This window comes from Triturus cristatus, chromosome 1_2, assembly GCF_964204655.1.
Source record: "Triturus cristatus chromosome 1_2, aTriCri1.1, whole genome shotgun sequence".
NCBI classification, from domain to species: Eukaryota; Metazoa; Chordata; class Amphibia; order Caudata; family Salamandridae; genus Triturus; species Triturus cristatus.
In genome coordinates this window covers 917835106-917853159 of record NC_140580.1, presented here as the reverse complement: position 1 = coordinate 917853159, position 18054 = coordinate 917835106, and the positions used below count along the sequence as shown (strand labels likewise).

The 18054-nt window shown below is 50.5% G+C and overlaps 1 protein-coding gene across 1 annotated transcript in view; it reads right to left on the bottom strand.

Moving 5' to 3' along the window:
- Window positions 1-1830: 1830 nt before the first annotated feature.
- CA6 (carbonic anhydrase 6) overlaps window positions 1831-18054 on the bottom strand; it is a 93151-nt gene continuing 76927 nt past the window's right edge. The window contains exons 6-9 of the mRNA XM_085609732.1: window positions 15360-15517; window positions 6543-6666; window positions 5227-5340; window positions 1831-3636 (exon numbers count right to left, since the gene is read on the bottom strand). Coding sequence (XP_085465858.1) covers window positions 3023-3636; window positions 5227-5340; window positions 6543-6666; window positions 15360-15517 — 1010 coding nt within the window. The 3' untranslated portion in view covers window positions 1831-3022. The remainder of the gene's footprint in view (window positions 3637-5226; window positions 5341-6542; window positions 6667-15359; window positions 15518-18054) is intronic.

Here is an 18054-nt window from a genome sequence, read left to right as displayed (position 1 = left end):
TTACTGGGTGTGAGACAACGGGAAAGACCTTCTACTGCTCCTGTGGACATTGGTGTTTTCTGTAACTGGATCTGAAAGATTTGAGAGTTCCTTTGGCTGGTAAAGTGGATATTACCAAGGGCATGCCCGGCATAATGAAAGCCTCCACATTTTGATCGATAGTACTGGAGCACAGCTGTTACAGATGCTATATTTCTAAGCAGGCCTTTGATGAAGAAAGCTTAGATTCCCACGTGTACAGTGATATTTAAAATGTATCGTGTTCTAGTCGGAGTTGCTTGCTTAGGGTAACTGTCAGAATGCACTCGCCTTGAATTCTGGATCCAATGGGAACAATGAATGGTTGCTTAACTCTCCATATCTACAACCAACCATACACCATGTGCTATTTTGGTGCGCAGTAAGCAAGAGGTCAGGGGAATGAAATAAGAGAGGACACAAAAGACACAGGATAGCGTCACTCGGACTCCCCGCTCTGCTGGGCAACGATTAAGGGCATGGTTCGAATCTTTAGTACTTTGTCGCTATGGTCAATCATTTATCACTAACTTAAGAAATGACATACTTTCAGATTCGTTTTATGTTCCACACCCTCTGTGTTATAGTGGAACACTGACATTCCTGGAACATAAACTGTCGCTGTGTAAACTTGTTATTTCTGCCTTTGTTATAATTTCGCTCTGGATGCCGACTAACATAACGATGCTCAGCTTTGGATCTGATATACATTCAAGGCTGTTTTTTCGTAAAACTGTTAGACAACAAACATTCATGTGAATTATATCGTTCTCACTGATAACAATTAATCCATACTTTTAATACCACCAGTAACTTAAACACAACCTATGCCTGATGAATATTTCAACACTCTTTGAAGTTTAAGCAAATTCTTTCTGTTTCCTCACATAATATATGATCCAAATATGTGCAGCAATAAAAATGTTTTATACTTCTTCAAGGTAAACTTAGAATCACGAATTCAAGCTATTTAAGATCATTCTCAAAAGAAGAGAACACCTTTAGAATTCTTTTCTGTTTTCAGCTTCAGTGTTTTTAATCATGTTTGCAAAAAGCAACAAACAATCTCAAAGGGTTTCGCAAGTTCTGGTACCAAGGTTCTGGCTGGAGCAACAAAGGTTCTTGATTGCCTAGCAAGGACACTGTCAACCAAGTGGGGATTTATACTCGAAATTTCAAAATGGCCACTGCTAATGCCAACCAATGTGAGAGTTGAGCGGACTTATGGCAAATGTATTTTGCATTTGGGCACCAAAGCATACCGAGTACTACAGAGAAGCAAAGCCCTTTGCCAACCAGTGCCACCTTTCCAGGAGCAATGGCAGCCTGTCCTTTCCGAGAATGAACATAGTCTTAAAAGTTCGAAATATTGTGCTTGAGTGCCAGCTGAGCACAGCAATGTAAGCCCAATCCAAAGATCATTACAGCAATTTGAAATATACCATGTCAGTTCCATCTTCCCAATAGGTGAAGGAGAACACCCACCGCAAAATGGATTCTAAATCCCCCTGAAGTTCAGAATAATGCTACTTGTTCAACACACCTTCCAAAGTCACTCTTGTACACCACACACTAAATCTTCAACTGTTTGCAATGCTGCTGTCAACTCAGCATTTTGAGGGCATATTTATCAGGACAGGAAGAGGTGTGGACGGCGTGCATGTGGGCACAAGAGTTTCCAATTGCTCATTGTATGAATAAAAGCTTGCATCCAGGCTTTCATTTCACAAATCAGTGCATGTTTGAACAATAAAAAGTCAGGGAAAATAATTTGAAGGAAAATCAGTTAGTGTAAATATAATGCATCTAGGATCCATCTATATGTCTACATTTATTCTTTTGATTACGTTTCATATTTTCTACTTAATAAGGTAATTAAAAAACAAATTTAGGTGTCTCCAAAGTGCAAGCAATCATTAAAAAACAGAATTGGGACGTGCTGGCTTCTCAGCAAACTGAAATCCACAGGGGCCCCTTGAAATGTCCCAGTTTTTGTAAACTTCCCTCTTTGATGCATGGAATAAGTGAGGTTTGATATGAAAGGGATATTGGAATTCAATTAATACATTTAAAGAGAACAATGAATAAAGAACAGAACAGAAAAAAGATAAAACGTAAAACGATCAGCAATATGGCAGCCACACATCGGAAGGAAAAACACCACATTAAAAAGATAAAGCAAACTAAAGTATTAAAGATAAAACAGGCAGTGGGTCCCAAAAAAGAACAATGACAGATCAGGCAGGTGAACTAAAAAAGAACAAAATGAACTGGTACAGAGTCCGGCAACAGAGAGAGGACCCTGCTTTTTCATTCTGAGGTACATTTCTTCTTTTAAAGCTAAAAGTCTGATGTTTTAATCTTTTCCTCCCTACAAAAATATTTTCCACAATGTATGTCAACCGGTTAATGCATGCCCTATTTGCATACAGGATGCCGATCCAACCTGGCTGAGTCTCAGTACCACTGACGGCTACTGCGAGAAGGACAGCTTATTGTTTTTTAATTTAGGGATAACTGAGGTCCAAAGAACTAGGTATGTGTGGGCAAAAAGCGATACAGCCTAAAACATGGCAACTCAGTGGGATACAATGACAATTAGGAAAAGCATATCTCGCGGGGCAACAAAAGGGCGCTAGCACCAAAATATAGGTAAAAAAAATATAAGGTAATTCATGGACCAACCGCGCATTAAACGTGGAGAAACTTGTTTTGCTTTCGGACAAACTGACAATTCCTGGGGAAGGGGTAACTGGGACAAAAAGCAGTCAGCTTGAGGGCTGAGGGGAACCAAAGAAGGAGCACAATTCTGACAAAATGGTTAAATCCTAGGTGTGATGCTTGCAGTCTGTGCAAAAGCAAGGTCATATCGTGAAATGCCAATATAGGTTCTTTAAAACCAGACAAATTCTGTTTGGGAGCCCCCCTTCTAACATCTTTGCCCTAAGGATGGTTTGTCTGTCCAGCACTCCCACCATCTCTTGAACTCAACTGCTGAAGGGCCTCATCGGCAGCTGGTATCCACCTCCAGGATCACCCCCCCAGACAAGGTCATGGGGGTCTCGCCCCAGGAGATGAGGTCCCCCTTGATACTGGGACCTCGACACTGGGTGAGCATCATGATATCGGCTGTGGCCAGGGCATGGCTCCAAAGATGGATGCGGCTCATCGAGCCCACAAATCCATTTGAGAAAATGCCAAGAAGATCATCACGGTCTTTACCAAGCACAATGACACCTCCTGACTTTACGACATAGCCCTTCTGCAGGCCTTTCTCTTTGATCATCAAGCCATTGGTCCAGAGCTCGGCAACACCAGTGGCTGAGTCCCACCGCAGACAGTTATGCACCCAGTTCTCAGACTTGTGGTGCACCGGGAAGTCCATAAAGTGGCCTCCCACCCACAGACCCACATCTGAACCCACCGTCACCACTAACTCATTGTCCCTGTGGCGAGTGCTATAGGAGAAGATGGTTTTTGTGCCTTGGTTGTTGGTCCGGACCCAGAAGCAGAGAGTGAAGGCTTGCAGGACCATGTCTTTTTGTGGCCGCAGCTCTACATAGCTTGCTGTGTGTTCAGTGGAGAAATAGAACGATGGGTAGGCCACCATCAACACCCCTAGAAGAAAGGAAGGAACAGGAGTCACTTAGACATTGTTTACAGTATGTGAAAGGAGATGGCTGATGTCTCCATAAGCACCTATAAAGGACTGGGGAGCCAGCTTTTATCAAAAGCCCTGTTAGGAAGAAACTGGGAGGGCAGGAGACCACATTTTTACCTGGAAAAGAAATGGGCATAAAGAACAATGGCACATGAAACGAGACACGATCCACATCCATGGAATTAGTGCACAGGGAACGGACTCCCTAGCAGTTACTGAACCGCTCCACCTCTCTTCTCAGGGTCACTCACATTACGTTTTCTTCCACCTAAATTATGTTAGCCATCACACCTTCTCCCACTCTCTACTGCACTTCCTCACCATCGCTCCCTCCATCACTATTCCTATAAAAGCCACTCCATCTAAAGGTGTCCTAAGCAACTGGTCTCAACAGTTTATCCCCACTACACCCTCCCCCAGTGTCTCCTTGACTAGATATTTCACCACTTTCCCCCCACCACAAACTCTATGGGCATCTCTACACTCCCCTTCACCAAGATCTCATTCAATGTCCACTGTCCAGCCTTCTCTTCCCCTCCCTCATACATGCCTCCTCTACAGCTCCCACCTACCGCCCCAAAATAGGAATGTCTGCTACGAAAACGGCCCCCGGTTACCAAGGCAATGTGAAACAATAATATGTCATATTGTAGTTTCAGTTCTCCATTCACTTTCTGTTTTCTCTTTCACAGGTTCTACCATCTAATCCAACTTTTGAAACTAGGGATGGATGCCAATGTTTGTGGTCTGTTGTCAATGTGGCTATCTTCTCCCTACTCTCTGATTTCTGCAGCAAAGTGACATGCTAACACGGTTCAGGGAAAGAACCATGATCTCATAACGGAGGACCCCTCACTGCAGTTCTTTACTCGGTTGTTAAGTAGCACTAACCCCGCTCATCCTAGAAAATGGGAGTGGGTGGGGGTATGGGCATGTTAAGAGCCAGAATGATGCAAGCTAGGTGGGAGGCCATTTTAAATTGCCCAGTGGACAATATTCCTTGTGGGGGGTTGAAGTAGGCCCAGAGGTTCTACCTATCTTCAAATTCACCCACACACGAAATGCATAAAGCCCCACAGGAAAAATGGCTCTGGCTAAACAAATTGAAATACCACCTCAATGCCCTCTACAACTGTAACATCTGTGTCTCCCATACCATTGTGTCACTAATGCCTGCTCCACGACTAACTGGACCAATGTCGTCTTCACCACCAATTAGACCAAATCCCCTATACCACATCCCGTCAAATACACCAGCGCTAATTTGCTTATTCACCACTCCCCCACGAGTGTCTGTATTCTTCCCCATTGGACTTATGTAATGATACACAATGTTTACTCCAAACATCTTTCCTCTGCCGCTTACTCTCCCCCGTACCATCTGCCACCTGTCACAATATTGCCTCTTCAATCAACGCAAAGTCTAACCTGCCTCTTACCCCTCAACACCTCCTCTGTCATGAACCCCACCTGTATCATTTTCAGACCATGTCTCAAAATATGGGAGACCTTGGTGTGCGGGGATGTGAGGGTATCACTTTTCTTACCTCTCAGGCCATCAAGGCTCCTGCCTCCTGGTCCAATCAGTTGCCTCCTCATCTCCAGGATCTCAGACTCTATGACACCAAGTTTCATACCAATCACTTCAGGACTGCATTTTTCTAAAGATGTAAAACAAACCAATGAGTAATAAAGTCACACTTTGTAAACACAGTGAGCACTTATAGAGTTTTCTGAGTACACTTATACAGTGTTTCAAGAACATCCAGAAATATGGAGGAGAATGAAACCATGTTAGGGATGTTCTACAAAAATTGTGAGGTTTTTTTAATATCAATCTGCACACAAACTGATCAATATTGATCACCAACATATCGGCAATTAGTTGTAGGGTAAAGAATAGTAAATCTGTACTTCATTGTTTATGCTTACATTGACAAATGTCAGCAGTCGATTTTATGAAGTCAATGTAAATGCAAGTGGATATTATTGTCTTTGATACTAGACCCAAAACCCTGTCAGGGAGTGGAATCTCCATGGGGGGACCACCCATCTGGAGAACAGTGAGAGCAGGAAGAGTGTGAACACCATGGTGACACTGTAAGCACAATGTGGGGCCTGAGAGCATCCCACAGAAACTGAAACAACCATTGGACGTACTCTTAGGAGACAAACTGCATCAGACAACTGGGGGAACTGTGAGCACTTGTGGAGACATTTGAACCATGGGGAGACCAAGGGTGACCTGAAGTGCCTGGAACCAGCGTGGGGAGCATTATGGCTGATATGTTACACACTGGGGCGATTGTAGGTACAGAGAGCACTCTTTAGAGGTGGTGAGCATCTTCAGGAAGTCAACCACTCACAAGGAGGCGAACCGCTACAGGGAAACTGAAACCATTTCGTCGAGACTAGCATTACCACTGGAAGACCAAAACTGCTCTTTTGTCAATAGATTCACAACAGAAAGACCAAAACTACTGTGTGAAGACTGGAACCACTCGGCAGAGACTGGAAACAACGGAAGACAGTCAAAGTCCCTTGGGAAGGACAGGATAACCCCATCCCACTCCGCTTGGTAGAAAAGCAAACTGCTCTCATCGCTACACTTCGACATCTTCCTCGAAGTGCATTTGCTATCAGAGAAGGAAGGCATATTCAGAGTACCGGAACCATTTGTCACCCTGAAATTCATTTATCAACCTCAGATTGCAAGAACTTCTTTGGGACTGCAAGTACCTCATCAGAGGGCAGGCACTCCCTGCCCCTCCTTTCCCAAGTTTAGAAAACTCTTTGGACTGTAGAAGAGTGGTTTCCGCTTTGAGAGATATCGCAAGTGAAGCTATTAAGAGATCCTTCTTACCTTTGGCAAGTTTGGGTGAAAATGTTGACTCCACAACTCTATCATTCAGCGGCTGTGCGTGGCGGTAGTCATTCCTCAGGGTTTGGTTGTTATAATCCAGTAGTGAGTTTTCAAGCAAATTAATCTATGGTAGAAAAAATGTTTACAAATATTCAGTACTATGATAATGGTATGAATAGCCATGGCCTTCGGTAATAACAAGGGCTCGTTTGGGGAGTGAAGTCGCGGTTTGGTCAAAAGTGAACCTAACTTAAAGATGAATTGACAGAGAACCCGCGGAGATGACTGCAATAATCTTGGACTTAAAGATAATTCATGAGGGGCTTGGATGCTCTCACCAAAAGGACTTGTGGTACAGAACACAACGAATGGACCCGCACAAAGTGCGCCGGAGCGGTCACACTAGTCTGAGCGGAATATAATTTAAATATAACTTTACAGTGGATTTGGAGATTCTCACCAAGATTTTGGAGAACAACTATGGCATACGGCATATTTAAAGTACAATGAACATTGGTAAAAAAATTGGCTTTGAATAAAAGATAACTTTATTTGTGGCATTCTGGTTTGCCATCTGAGCAATGGTAGGGTAACATATGTGTGAAAATGTAAATTTTAAAGAACATCTGACTAAAAGAATCAGTGCACAGTGAGTGAGTTTTAATGCGTGATCAATAAAGGACGTGAGCTCCATTGACAACAATGTTTGTAAATGGTTTGTGTTGGTGCAGGCTCCCCACTGCAGTATCCAATCCATGCACTTGTACCCAAACTGTGCTCACCAGTATCTCTCGGAAAACCCAACACCAATTATTCCCCTCTGCTATCCAACACTTTCCCTACTGTTGCACTCGCTGGAGTGGGAATAGTAGTTTTTACCCCTACACTATCCAACACTTTCCCTACTGTTGCACTCGCTGGATTGGGAATAGTAATTTTTACCCCTCCGCTATCCAACACTTTCCCTACTGTTGCACTTATTGGCGTGGGAATAGTAAATTATTCCCCTCTGCTATCCAACACCTTCCCTACTGTTGCACTCGCTGGAGTGGGAATCGTAATATTTATCCCTCTGCTATCCAACGTTTTCTCTCCCGTTGCACTTACTGGAGTGGGAATAGTAAATTATTCCCCTCCGCTATCCAACACTTTCCCTACTGTTGCACTCCCTGGAGTGGGAATAGTAATTTTTACCTCTACGCTATCCAACACTTTCCGTAATGTTGAACACGCTGGAGTGGGAATAGTAAATTTTTATGCCTCCGCTATCCAACACTTTCCCTACTGTTGCACTGATTGGACTGGGACTAGTGAATTATTCCCCTCCGCTAACCAACACTTTCCCTACTGTTGCATTAATTGGAGTGGGAATAGTAAATTATTCTCCTCCGCTATCCAACACTTTCCCTACTGTTGCACTTATTGGAGTGGGAATAGTAATTTATTTACCTCTGCTATCTAACACTTTTCCTACTGTTGCACTTAATGTAGTGTAAACTGTAGTTTTAGATATTATTAAATATTTTAATAATTTAATTCATAATATATATATTATTATTTTTTTATGTTGCAGGTGTATGTATATATATTTGTATTTATAATTTTTAATATATTTCGAACATGGGAGCGCTAGGTGGCGCTAGCCAAGATGGCCGCGCCGAGGTAGAGCTCCGTGATGCCTGACCCCTCGCATCCGTCCCGACTCCGTTGCCGCTGTCCTGGGCGCACTCCGCTTCATGCCACCTGATAAGGAGCCGTAGCCCTACCCTCGCTGTAACTTTGGGCTGATTCGGAGCCGTGGGGACTGAGCTCTGCCGCCTGAGAGCGGCACCGTTGATGAGGCGCGCACACGGCCGGTTCTTCGGCCGGCGGCGCCTGCTACGAGCGCCCGCGGCGTCACACGAGGGGTGCAGGCCGGTGACTGCTGGCGTTTGACCGGTGGCGGGAAGAGCTCGCGGAGAGGAACCTCTGCCTGCGGCGAACTGCGGGTGAGTCGGGGGGGGGGGGGGGCGGCAGATCCTAAGCGTCTCCCCGGACCGCCTCCAGCTGCGAGGCCCTGATCGGCGGGCGGATCGGCCCGGGCGGTGGGAGCTCGTGGGCCTGGGCCCGGCTACGCAGTTGCCGCCACCCGCTGCCTCGTTGCACTTTGACCTGTGGACCGGTGCGTCCTCCGGGAGGCTGCCTCCCTCTGCCCTTCCTGCCCTCCTGCTCTGCACGCCTGGTGAGGATCTGCTGCTGGCGGGGTGACTCCCGCGGAGGCACGGTCCCCCCGGGTCTTGTGGTGGGCCCCCGCGCGTGGAGCGGTGTCGCGCCCTTGCACCCACGGCGGCGACCTGAGGGGGGCGCGACGCTTGACTGTCCCTGCCCGGCGCCACCTGTTTAAGGGCTATTGACAAAGGGGCCCCCCCCCGCCCATTGCCCCTCGTCCTCCTTACCCGGCGAGGTTGCCCACGGAGCTGTGTCGGGGCTGGAGGGGGGCGCTTTACAACCTCTGCGTCCCGGGAGGGATCTGGCTGTTGGCCCTGAGCTGGGGCAGTTGCGGTGCTCCGTGCTGCTGGACTGGCCCTGCGGATTGAGGCCGTGGACAGCGTTGGTGCGGCCCGAGTGTCGCGTCTTGCCTGGGGGCCGTCTCTGGGAATTGCCTGTGGCGTGGGACCAGTGGTGGGGCGGTGCTGGCCCGGCCCCAGATCTGGAGGGTGAGACGCGTGGACCCGCCATGGGCAAAGAAAAAGGCCCTAAGCAGCCGGCGGCGTCCCACCAAACGAAGATTGACCGCTTTGCGACCCCAGACCCCCCGGGTGCCGGCGGGGGGGAGGCGCCCGCCCCCAACAAGGACTTGGCCACCATCCTACATGCTATTGATGCATCTCGCACCTCTTTGGAAGGGATGGTTGGGGAGGTGAAGATAGATGTTGCGCTTCTGCGGCAGGATCTCCGCAACGCCACGGCCCGCATCACGGAGGCAGAATTGCGGATCTCCGCGACGGAGGACGACATTCACCAATTACAAGACCAGGTCCGGGAGCTCACAACCTTCTCCAAGGAACTGCATAGGCGGGCGGAGGATGCCGAAAATCGCGCCCGCCGCAACAACCTTCGCTTGGTGGGCTTTCCGGAGGGGGATGAGTTGGGCCGGGCCGACGACTTCCTGGAGGCCTGGTTTAAATCCTGGATGCCGGCAGGCAGCTTGTCAACCTGGTTCGTGGTGGAGAGGGCGCACCGGTCGCTGGCGTCCAAGCCTCCGGTAGGGGCCCCCCCACGCCCCTTTATTCTTCGGATCCTTAACTTCAGGGACAGAGATGCCATTCTGCGGGAGGCACGGGTGAGTGGCCCACTGACTTACAACAACCACACCATTATGATCTTCCCGGACTACACCCGGGAGGTCCAGGAGCAGCGCCGTTCCTACACGGAGGTGAAGCAAAAGCTGCGCTCCCTGGGCCTTCAGTACCAGCTTCAGTTCCCGGCCCGCCTCCGCCTTGTCTTCCAGGGTACGACGCTATTCTTCGACACCCCCAGGGCGGCCTGGACATGGCTTACCGAGGAACGGCCTCTGCGACAGCCGGGCGGGGGGCCGTCCGCTGCAGGGCCCAGAGGCCCCGTTGAGGCTGGGTCCCAGCGACCGCGGTGCGGGAAGCGCACGCGATCCCGGCAGCGGCGAGGTGCAGCGGTCATCAAGGCCCGGTCTGCGAGCGCTTCTGGCAGACCAGTGAGAGACTCCTCCGCCTCCTCTGAAGCCTCCTCCCGGGCGGCCGGGGGGTCCCGGCGCCGAGCATCGCCTGGGCCGGATGGGTCTCCGACCCCCCTCAACACACACATTGACTCATCGGACCTTTCCCGCAGTCCCGCTATATGACTTTCTCCTTGTCTCTTGTATTCGCGGGGGAGGTGACGGCCTTGGGCGGGGGTGGGGGGCTCCACAATCTTGCGCTCCCCAGTGACAGCCCAGGTCAGGACACTGTAATCCGTACTTCAGGAGGGGTCCACTACGCTCTTTATACCCGAGCGCCGGAGCTTGGGTTCTTGTGAATGTTGGTTCGGTTCGGGCGACAGATGCTTCTGGTTTCGAAGTGTAGGGTGGGGGGTGGGGGGTTGGGGTTTGGTACTTGTTTGATGTTTCTCCTTGTGAGACTGTTTTCTTTGGGTTGGGGTTGTTATTTACTGAGCCTTTCACACAGCGCTGCGCGGCGCCTGGCGTCGTGTCCCTTCATTCAGCTCCGCCTGTGCGCTCTACTGCCGCTCACCTTCTGCCACCGTCCGCTTGCTTCCCCCGGTGGGGGTTCCGTGGTCCCTCCGGGGCCTGTGCGTTCCGTGCCCCCTTCCGCTGGCACCCGGGTCCAGGGGTGTCCTCCCGGCGCTCCCTGCCTGCCTCCTTCCCGGCGCGCTCCATACCCACTGCTGCCATGGCTGATTTAGCTCCCAAAGCCCAGGTGCGCATCCTGTCCTGGAACGTGAATGGCCTGCTGGACCGGCTTAAGCGCACTGCCGTCCTTAAATACGCCCAGCGCGCGGGTGCGGACGTGCTCCTGCTTCAAGAAACCCACCTCCTTGGCGAGAACTGTCCCTTTCTGGCGCGCTTCGGGTATGATCGGGTGTGGCACTCCGGGTTCTCGCGCGGGTCGCGGGGGGTTGCGGTCCTCCTGCGCCGTTCCTTCCCTTTTGTGTTGGCCCGGGTGGTCCATGACTCCCAGGGGAGGGGGGGTTGCGGTTAGCGGCACGCTTGAGGGCCGGCCGCTCGGCCTCTTGTCACTCTATGTGCCGCCCACGGGGCTGTCTCCGGCCTTATCTCTGACCGCGTCCTGGCTGGCGACTTTTCCGCCTGGCACTATTGTTCTTGGAGGGGATTTTAACGCCGTCTCGGCCCCGCACCTTGACTTTTCGGGTCCGGTCTCGGACTCCCGCGCGGCGCGGGCGAAGCAGCTGGCCGGTTGGGCGGAGGCACAGGGCCTATGTGACGCGTGGCGGCTCTGGCACCCACACACGCGGCAATATACACACACCTCGGCCGCCCACCACACTCGGGCACGCATCGACACGATCTTTGTCCCCCCGGCCGATTGTCTGGGTATCCAGGACGTCCGTATCCTCCCCAGGGGGATATCCGACCATTCTCCGCTTCTTCTGGGTTTGAGCCCCCCGCCTTACGGGGCTCGCCAAATGTGGCGCTTTAATGCATGGTTCCTGCGGGACAAGCCGCTCTGTAGGGAAGTGGGGTCCGCGCTGGCACTCTACTTTGGCGACAACGACGGATCGGTCTCCTCGGCGGGCACCCTTTGGGAGGCATGTAAGGCCACGGTTAGGGGGTTGCCAAGGCACAGGTGGTGAAACATCGCCTGGCGCAGCTACAGCAGCTCACAGCCTGCGAGGCTCAGGCGCTGCGCCTGGAGCAATCCGTTTCTGACTCTGGCGACCCAGCCGAGACCCGGCAGCTGCGGCTCCTACGTGAGGAGATTCGTCAGCGGTCGCTTGACGCGGCCAAGCTTCTTTGGCAATCCTCAGTGGCGAGGGTATACGGATGGGGTGACAAAAATGGGGCGCTCCTGCACCGGCTGGCCACTTACCCCAGGGCATCGCACATCATCCCGGCGGTGACCGACTCGGGTGGCACGCTTCAGTCCTCGTCCGTGGCTATAGTGGACGCTTTCGCTCAGTACTATTCACAACTCTACCGGGCCCGGGCATCGGATCTGTCCTTGGCTTCACTGCTCGCCGCTGGTGAGTTAAGCCTTCCCCGGCTGAGGCCGAGTGATTGGGAGAGCCTGGAGGTGCCCATCTCTCCCGAGAAGATCGGAGACGCGATAGGGCACACGTCCGCCGGGAAGACCCCGGGTCCGGACGGGTTCCCACAGGAGTTTTATGCCACCTACAAGGATCATTTGGTTCCACGGCTGGGTGCCCTGTATGCGGAAGCGGTTGAAAGAGGCTCCTTCCCCCCGGAGGCTGACATCGCCACGATTGTGGTTCTGCCTAAATCCACTCCGCCGCCCAGTGACAGGTCGGCCTACCGGCCGATCTCTCTGATCAATACCGATATCAAGCTGTATGCTGCGGTCCTGGCCCAGAGGCTCCGGCCCCTCCTGTCGTGCCTGGTGCACCCGGACCAGTGCGGCTTCATGCCGGACCGGGGCACTCGCCACTGCCTCCGCCGCCTCCATGTGGCTCTGGCACACCGCCATCGCATCTCTCCCTACCTCACTCTCCTGCTTGCCGACTTCGAGAAAGCCTTCGATTCGTTGGGGTGGCCCTACCTGTTCGACGTCTTAGCCCACATGGGTTTCGGTCCCAAGTTTGTCGGGATGGTGCGGGTTCTGTATGCGCGCCCTCGCGCCAGAGTGTTGGTTAATGGGGCGCTGTCGAGAGCGTTCCGGATCGGCCGGGGCACGCGGCAGGGTTGCCCGCTCTCACCCCTCCTCTTTGCGCTTGCAATGGAGCCCCTTGCTGCCTTGATCAGAGCGGACCCTCTCATTCGGGGATGGGAGTGGCCGGGCCTCGAGGCAGACGAGATCGCCCTTTATGCGGACGACGTTCTGCTGTACCTTGGTGACCCGGCGCGCTCGGGCCCTCGGGCTCTCCACATCTTGGGCCGCTTTGCCCGCACCTCTGGCCTCCGCCTAAACTCACACAAGTCGGTCCTCGTGCCTCTTCACCCCTCCCGGGAATGCTTTGATTGGCAGACCACGATTCCCCTCCGCCGGCTGTCTTTCAAATATCTGGGTCTCCCTCCTCCCGGAATTGAGCTGGGCACTCAACGTGGCCCCCTTAGTCAAGAAAGCCAAAGCAGACCTCATACGGTGGCACTCGCTCCCGCTGAACCCGTTGGGGAGAGTGGCACTCTACAAAATGATGATCCTCCCCCCGGTTTCTGTATGTACTGCAGAACACTCCGGTGTCCTTTCCACGGTCGTGGTTTCGCGAGTTGGACGGGATGGCCACCAGGTTCCTCTGGGGTGGTGGAAGGCCACGGCTGGCCCTGTCGATCTGCCGCCTCCCCACCTTTGACGGGGGGCTTGGCATGACCAACCTCTACCTTTATTACCTGGCCACCTGGCTTCTGGTCATTCATGACTGGTTTGGGGGGGGATGGTCTGACCCGGCCTACAGGGTGGAATTGGAGGCCCTGGGTTTCTCCAGTATTCAGGACCGCATGTACGGCACCCCTCTTCCCGCCTCCTGCCCCGACATCACCAGGGCGGTCTTCCTGGCTTGGCGGGCGGCGCTCCGCCACACCGGGTGGACCGGGAAGTTGACGCGAGCCACCCCCCTCTGGCATGGGACATGGTTGCGGGGCTGGAGGGTTTTAGGCCATGGGATTTGCTCGGCATCTCCCAGCTGGGGGACGTATGGCGGGGGGGGACGCATGTGCTCATACTCGGAAATGCAGGCGCGCTTTTCTCTCCACCCGTCCCAATTCTATAGGTATCTTCAATTGCGACACGCTATACGGGCATACACCCCGCTGGACATCCGGCTGCCGGATCATAGCCCCCCGGAGGCTCAGGTTCTGATGGGTAACCTAGGGAGGGGAGGCATATCCAGAATATATCGTTCTATTGTTAACAATGCCCCTGTGCCCCAGGAGGGTCTGAAGGAGCGGTGGGAGGAATGGGTGGGCCCCCTGGACGAGATCGATTGGCGGGACGCCCTTATGGCTCCCAGGCTGGTGACGGCCTCCGCCAAGCTGAGGCTCATTCAAATCTATTATCTGCACACGGCCTATCTCACACCAGCGCGCCTGCGCCGTGCGGGCTTTTCCACTGACGCAGCTTGCCCTCGTTGTAGCTTTGACCCGGCCGACTTCATCCATATGGTGTGGTCATGCCCGGAACTGGAGGGGTATTGGCGTGGCATTGAAACTGATCTGACGGAGGTCTTGGGGTGGGAAGTGCCGCATGACCCCAAACACATCCTATTGGGCATCACTGATGGCCTGGACGGCACACGCGCTGAAAAAGTGTTTCTTATGACGGCGTTAATGGTGGCGAAAAGGGATATTGCGGCGGCCTGGAAACAGCCGCAACCGCCCAGTCTAGCCAGGTGGAGCGCAGGAGTGGATTGGTGTGCGGCGCAGGAGCGGACTCTTTACCGAGCTCGGGGCTGCCACAAAAAGAATCGTAGGGTTTGGGGGAAATGGCTAGGAAATGCATTGTGACTTTGTGGGGTGGGGGCGGAGGTTCGGGGGGGGGGGCGGAGAGCGGGAATGATTCCCAGACGGGGCTAATGTATACTGTTGGTCTGAAAGGCTCACTGTTTTTTGTTGCATATGATAACAATAAAAACTTGTTTATCAAAAATATATTTTGAACATTTTATAATTTATTAAAATAAATATGTATTAATTATTATTAAGTAAATATATATATTACATTTTATATATGTATGCTTAATTTAGTTTTACATTACATTTATTACTTTTAAAAAAACAATATTTTTAACAACTATATATTTTTTCTAGATATTTTAGTACATACCAATATGAAGATACAATGTCGATATTTTTGACATCGATATTTTTGTCCCGATATTTTGTCACTAGATATTTTGTCAGTGATCCGTACATAAAGTGTTCTATGTGCAAGTCCTATGTTAATGCTTTATGTGCACAATATAAAGTGTGACAGTCCCACGGTGACACTAAAAGTACACATTTTAATATCCATGCAATGTTCCTGTTGTAACGGTGGGTTTGTGTGGTACACGTTTAGTTGTGCTATTTTTACGTGGTGCATTGTTTTTGAGCACATACCAGATTTATTTCGGCACATATTTTTGTTTAAACGGCCCTTCGGTTCACACTTATAGATCAATTATTGACGATACCTGATTATGCGAGAGGACGATAGGTTCATCAAACACAGTCCAGATGACGTTTTCTGTACATGGCGGGGTGGTGAGTGACCCTTGGTACCGGTAAAAGTTCCTCAGATTTTCCGGCAGCATAGCTTGCACGTCCAGAGAGGTGAGCCCCGTCTTCTGTCCTGCAGAGGGAAGGCCAAGCATTGGACAGCATCAATTGGCAGTGTCCCCTCAAGAAAGACCCTCACCTGGAGTATAGTGCACACTGCCTTAGGGCTGCGAATGGATGGGGGCTTACAGTGTGGGACATCAACAGACGATGATCTGTCCCCTGTGATGAGGTGGGAGCACTCTTCACCCTGCATGTGTTAGTCACTGTTCTACCAATTCTTTTTTATTTGTTGGAGGAAGGATGGGTGCGAAGGAGACTGTGCTTGAGCCATCTATCTGCTTATCTTCCAAGCTTGGGAAAACCTCCCTTTGTGATAAGGTATCAGGCTGTGGAATCCTAAATGGGGCTCTAGTGTGCACCATCACTTTTGAGACTCCGTCTGAGAGGTGCTTGGTGCTGCAATAGGTGGGCCACTCGATTTGACTACAAAAATATCCTTACTGAGCTTAGTGGAAGAGGAAGGTTGCAAATATGCAGAGAGGACACTACTTAGATTGGGTTTTATTGTGGCCAAACAAGATATTGCCCAACAATAGTAGCAGACTGACCCTTCAACGGGTTCTGGGTGCAGAGCATGTATGGACTTGTGTTGCATCAGCGAGAAGCTGATCTACAAGGCCTGTGGTTGCCCTCTAACACACTCCAGAGTATGGGATGAATGGATAAGATACAGGGAAGACCTATAATATAATATTATATAATACATGAAATGTTGAGTATCTATGTTGAACACAAAAAGTTATGGGAGGATGTTTGCAATAAGTCCAACCACTGGCAATCGCTCGGGGTAGCATTCCAGTCCATCATTCTTTTGCCTGCCATGCCACCTCAAATTAGGCCATCCATATTCAAATCAATCTTGAACCTGCTCCAATAGGAACAGTCCAGCCCAAATTGTCAATAAGCTCTGCTCAAGGCCACCATTCCCACTGGACTCTGAGGTGGCTCTCATACCTTGGAAAGTGGAGCCACATACTCAAGGTGATAGTGGTCGACTATTCTCAACGGACCATATGACATGAATAGAGCCCAGTGCCAAGTATGTGCCACTGGTTTTAGGTGGTGTGCACCAGTACTCATTTTTGGAGACCAGGATTTGTATTTCATCCTCAGAAATTCACCCAATTGCAGGAAAGAGAAAGGCGGAAAACGGAGAAAGAAGGAGGAAGACAAAGACGGAAAAACAGTGATAAAGGGAAAAAGCAAGGATGGAAAATCATTTGGAAGTGTAAGATAAAGAGCCAGGAAGTGTAAGCAGTTACAAGAAACAGCCACGGAGTGTAATTAAGACAAGGAGCCCTGGTGTTCAAGAATCATTGCATTTTGAAGCAGTGGGTTCCTAAGGAAAACTTTAGGCTTCTGCATATGTTTCTTTTTTTTGTACAAAGCAAGTGATATGCATTAATTAAATTGTCAATGCACATTTAGCAGGTGGATAGGTTCCTACCAAGCCTGTTTAACTATAAAGGTTCAGGTAGCTTTCTAAGGAAACACAGATTTATCCCAGGAGGATTAAAAGCTCAGGAGAGATTTATAATGCAATAGGGCAGCTCTGCTCTCCGTTTCGTTAGGCTGATGGAGGGTCTCAGAGAAACAAAATACGCAGGCGCAAGGCACTCTACTCTGAAGTGAATACATGCAGTCAACCGCTTCTCAAGGGCTGAATGACCAGTTGACCTGCAAGGGGATACTGACAAAAGGTGACCGAGGTGGGGAACGTCCGACTGAGCGGATTGGGTTTGTCATTCTTCTGCCCATGAGGACAGACTGCTATTAGACAAAGGAGACTTGTATTTAATTTTGTTTTTGAATCTCTTGTCACAAGGACAAACAGTTGTCCAAGAGGTATCAATGATGCCTTGCCTCTGAGCACTGGGGCAGATCGCCAGCAGGGCACAACGAAAAAATGTCAACCCCATTAAAAATGGAGGTGCAGACCACGGTCTAGGTAGGTATAATCATCTCCATAACTAACTCCTACTGGGGGCTTGGCCAATAAGGCAGCCGTGTCAGACGGTGTTAACCAAGCTCCGCTCGAAGCCCCGGCTTATCTGACGTGGATCCTGGCCCTTAGAAGATTGATGGGTGCCACTGCTCTTCAACTGACCTCCCTCTGACCCCTGATGGGAACTAGTCTAGGTCAGCTTCATCTAGTTCCAGGGTGACCGGTTCCAATAAATACCATTGCATACTTCTGAATCAAAGTTATAAATCTTTGTATAATCTTCAACTATGTCATTCTGAGCTTAGTATTGTAGCTAAACGAAAGAGTCATCACTGTAGAAAGCGCCTGGCAGGTACCACCTCGAATCCAAGTGAAATAACACCAAAACTACAATTAACAATTACTCAAGAGAGAGGATGGGCCTGCTACCGCAGCCCGCCACAGTGACAGACCAGCTGCATTTATTAGTGCCCTGAAGAGGCCACCTGATTATTTCAGCGCTACTAAAAATAATCTAGTAATTATCCTAAACGGAAATGAGAAAATCACAAGGATATTTTCCACACGTTGAGGAGTTGACCTTATGAATGAGTCAAAATGTC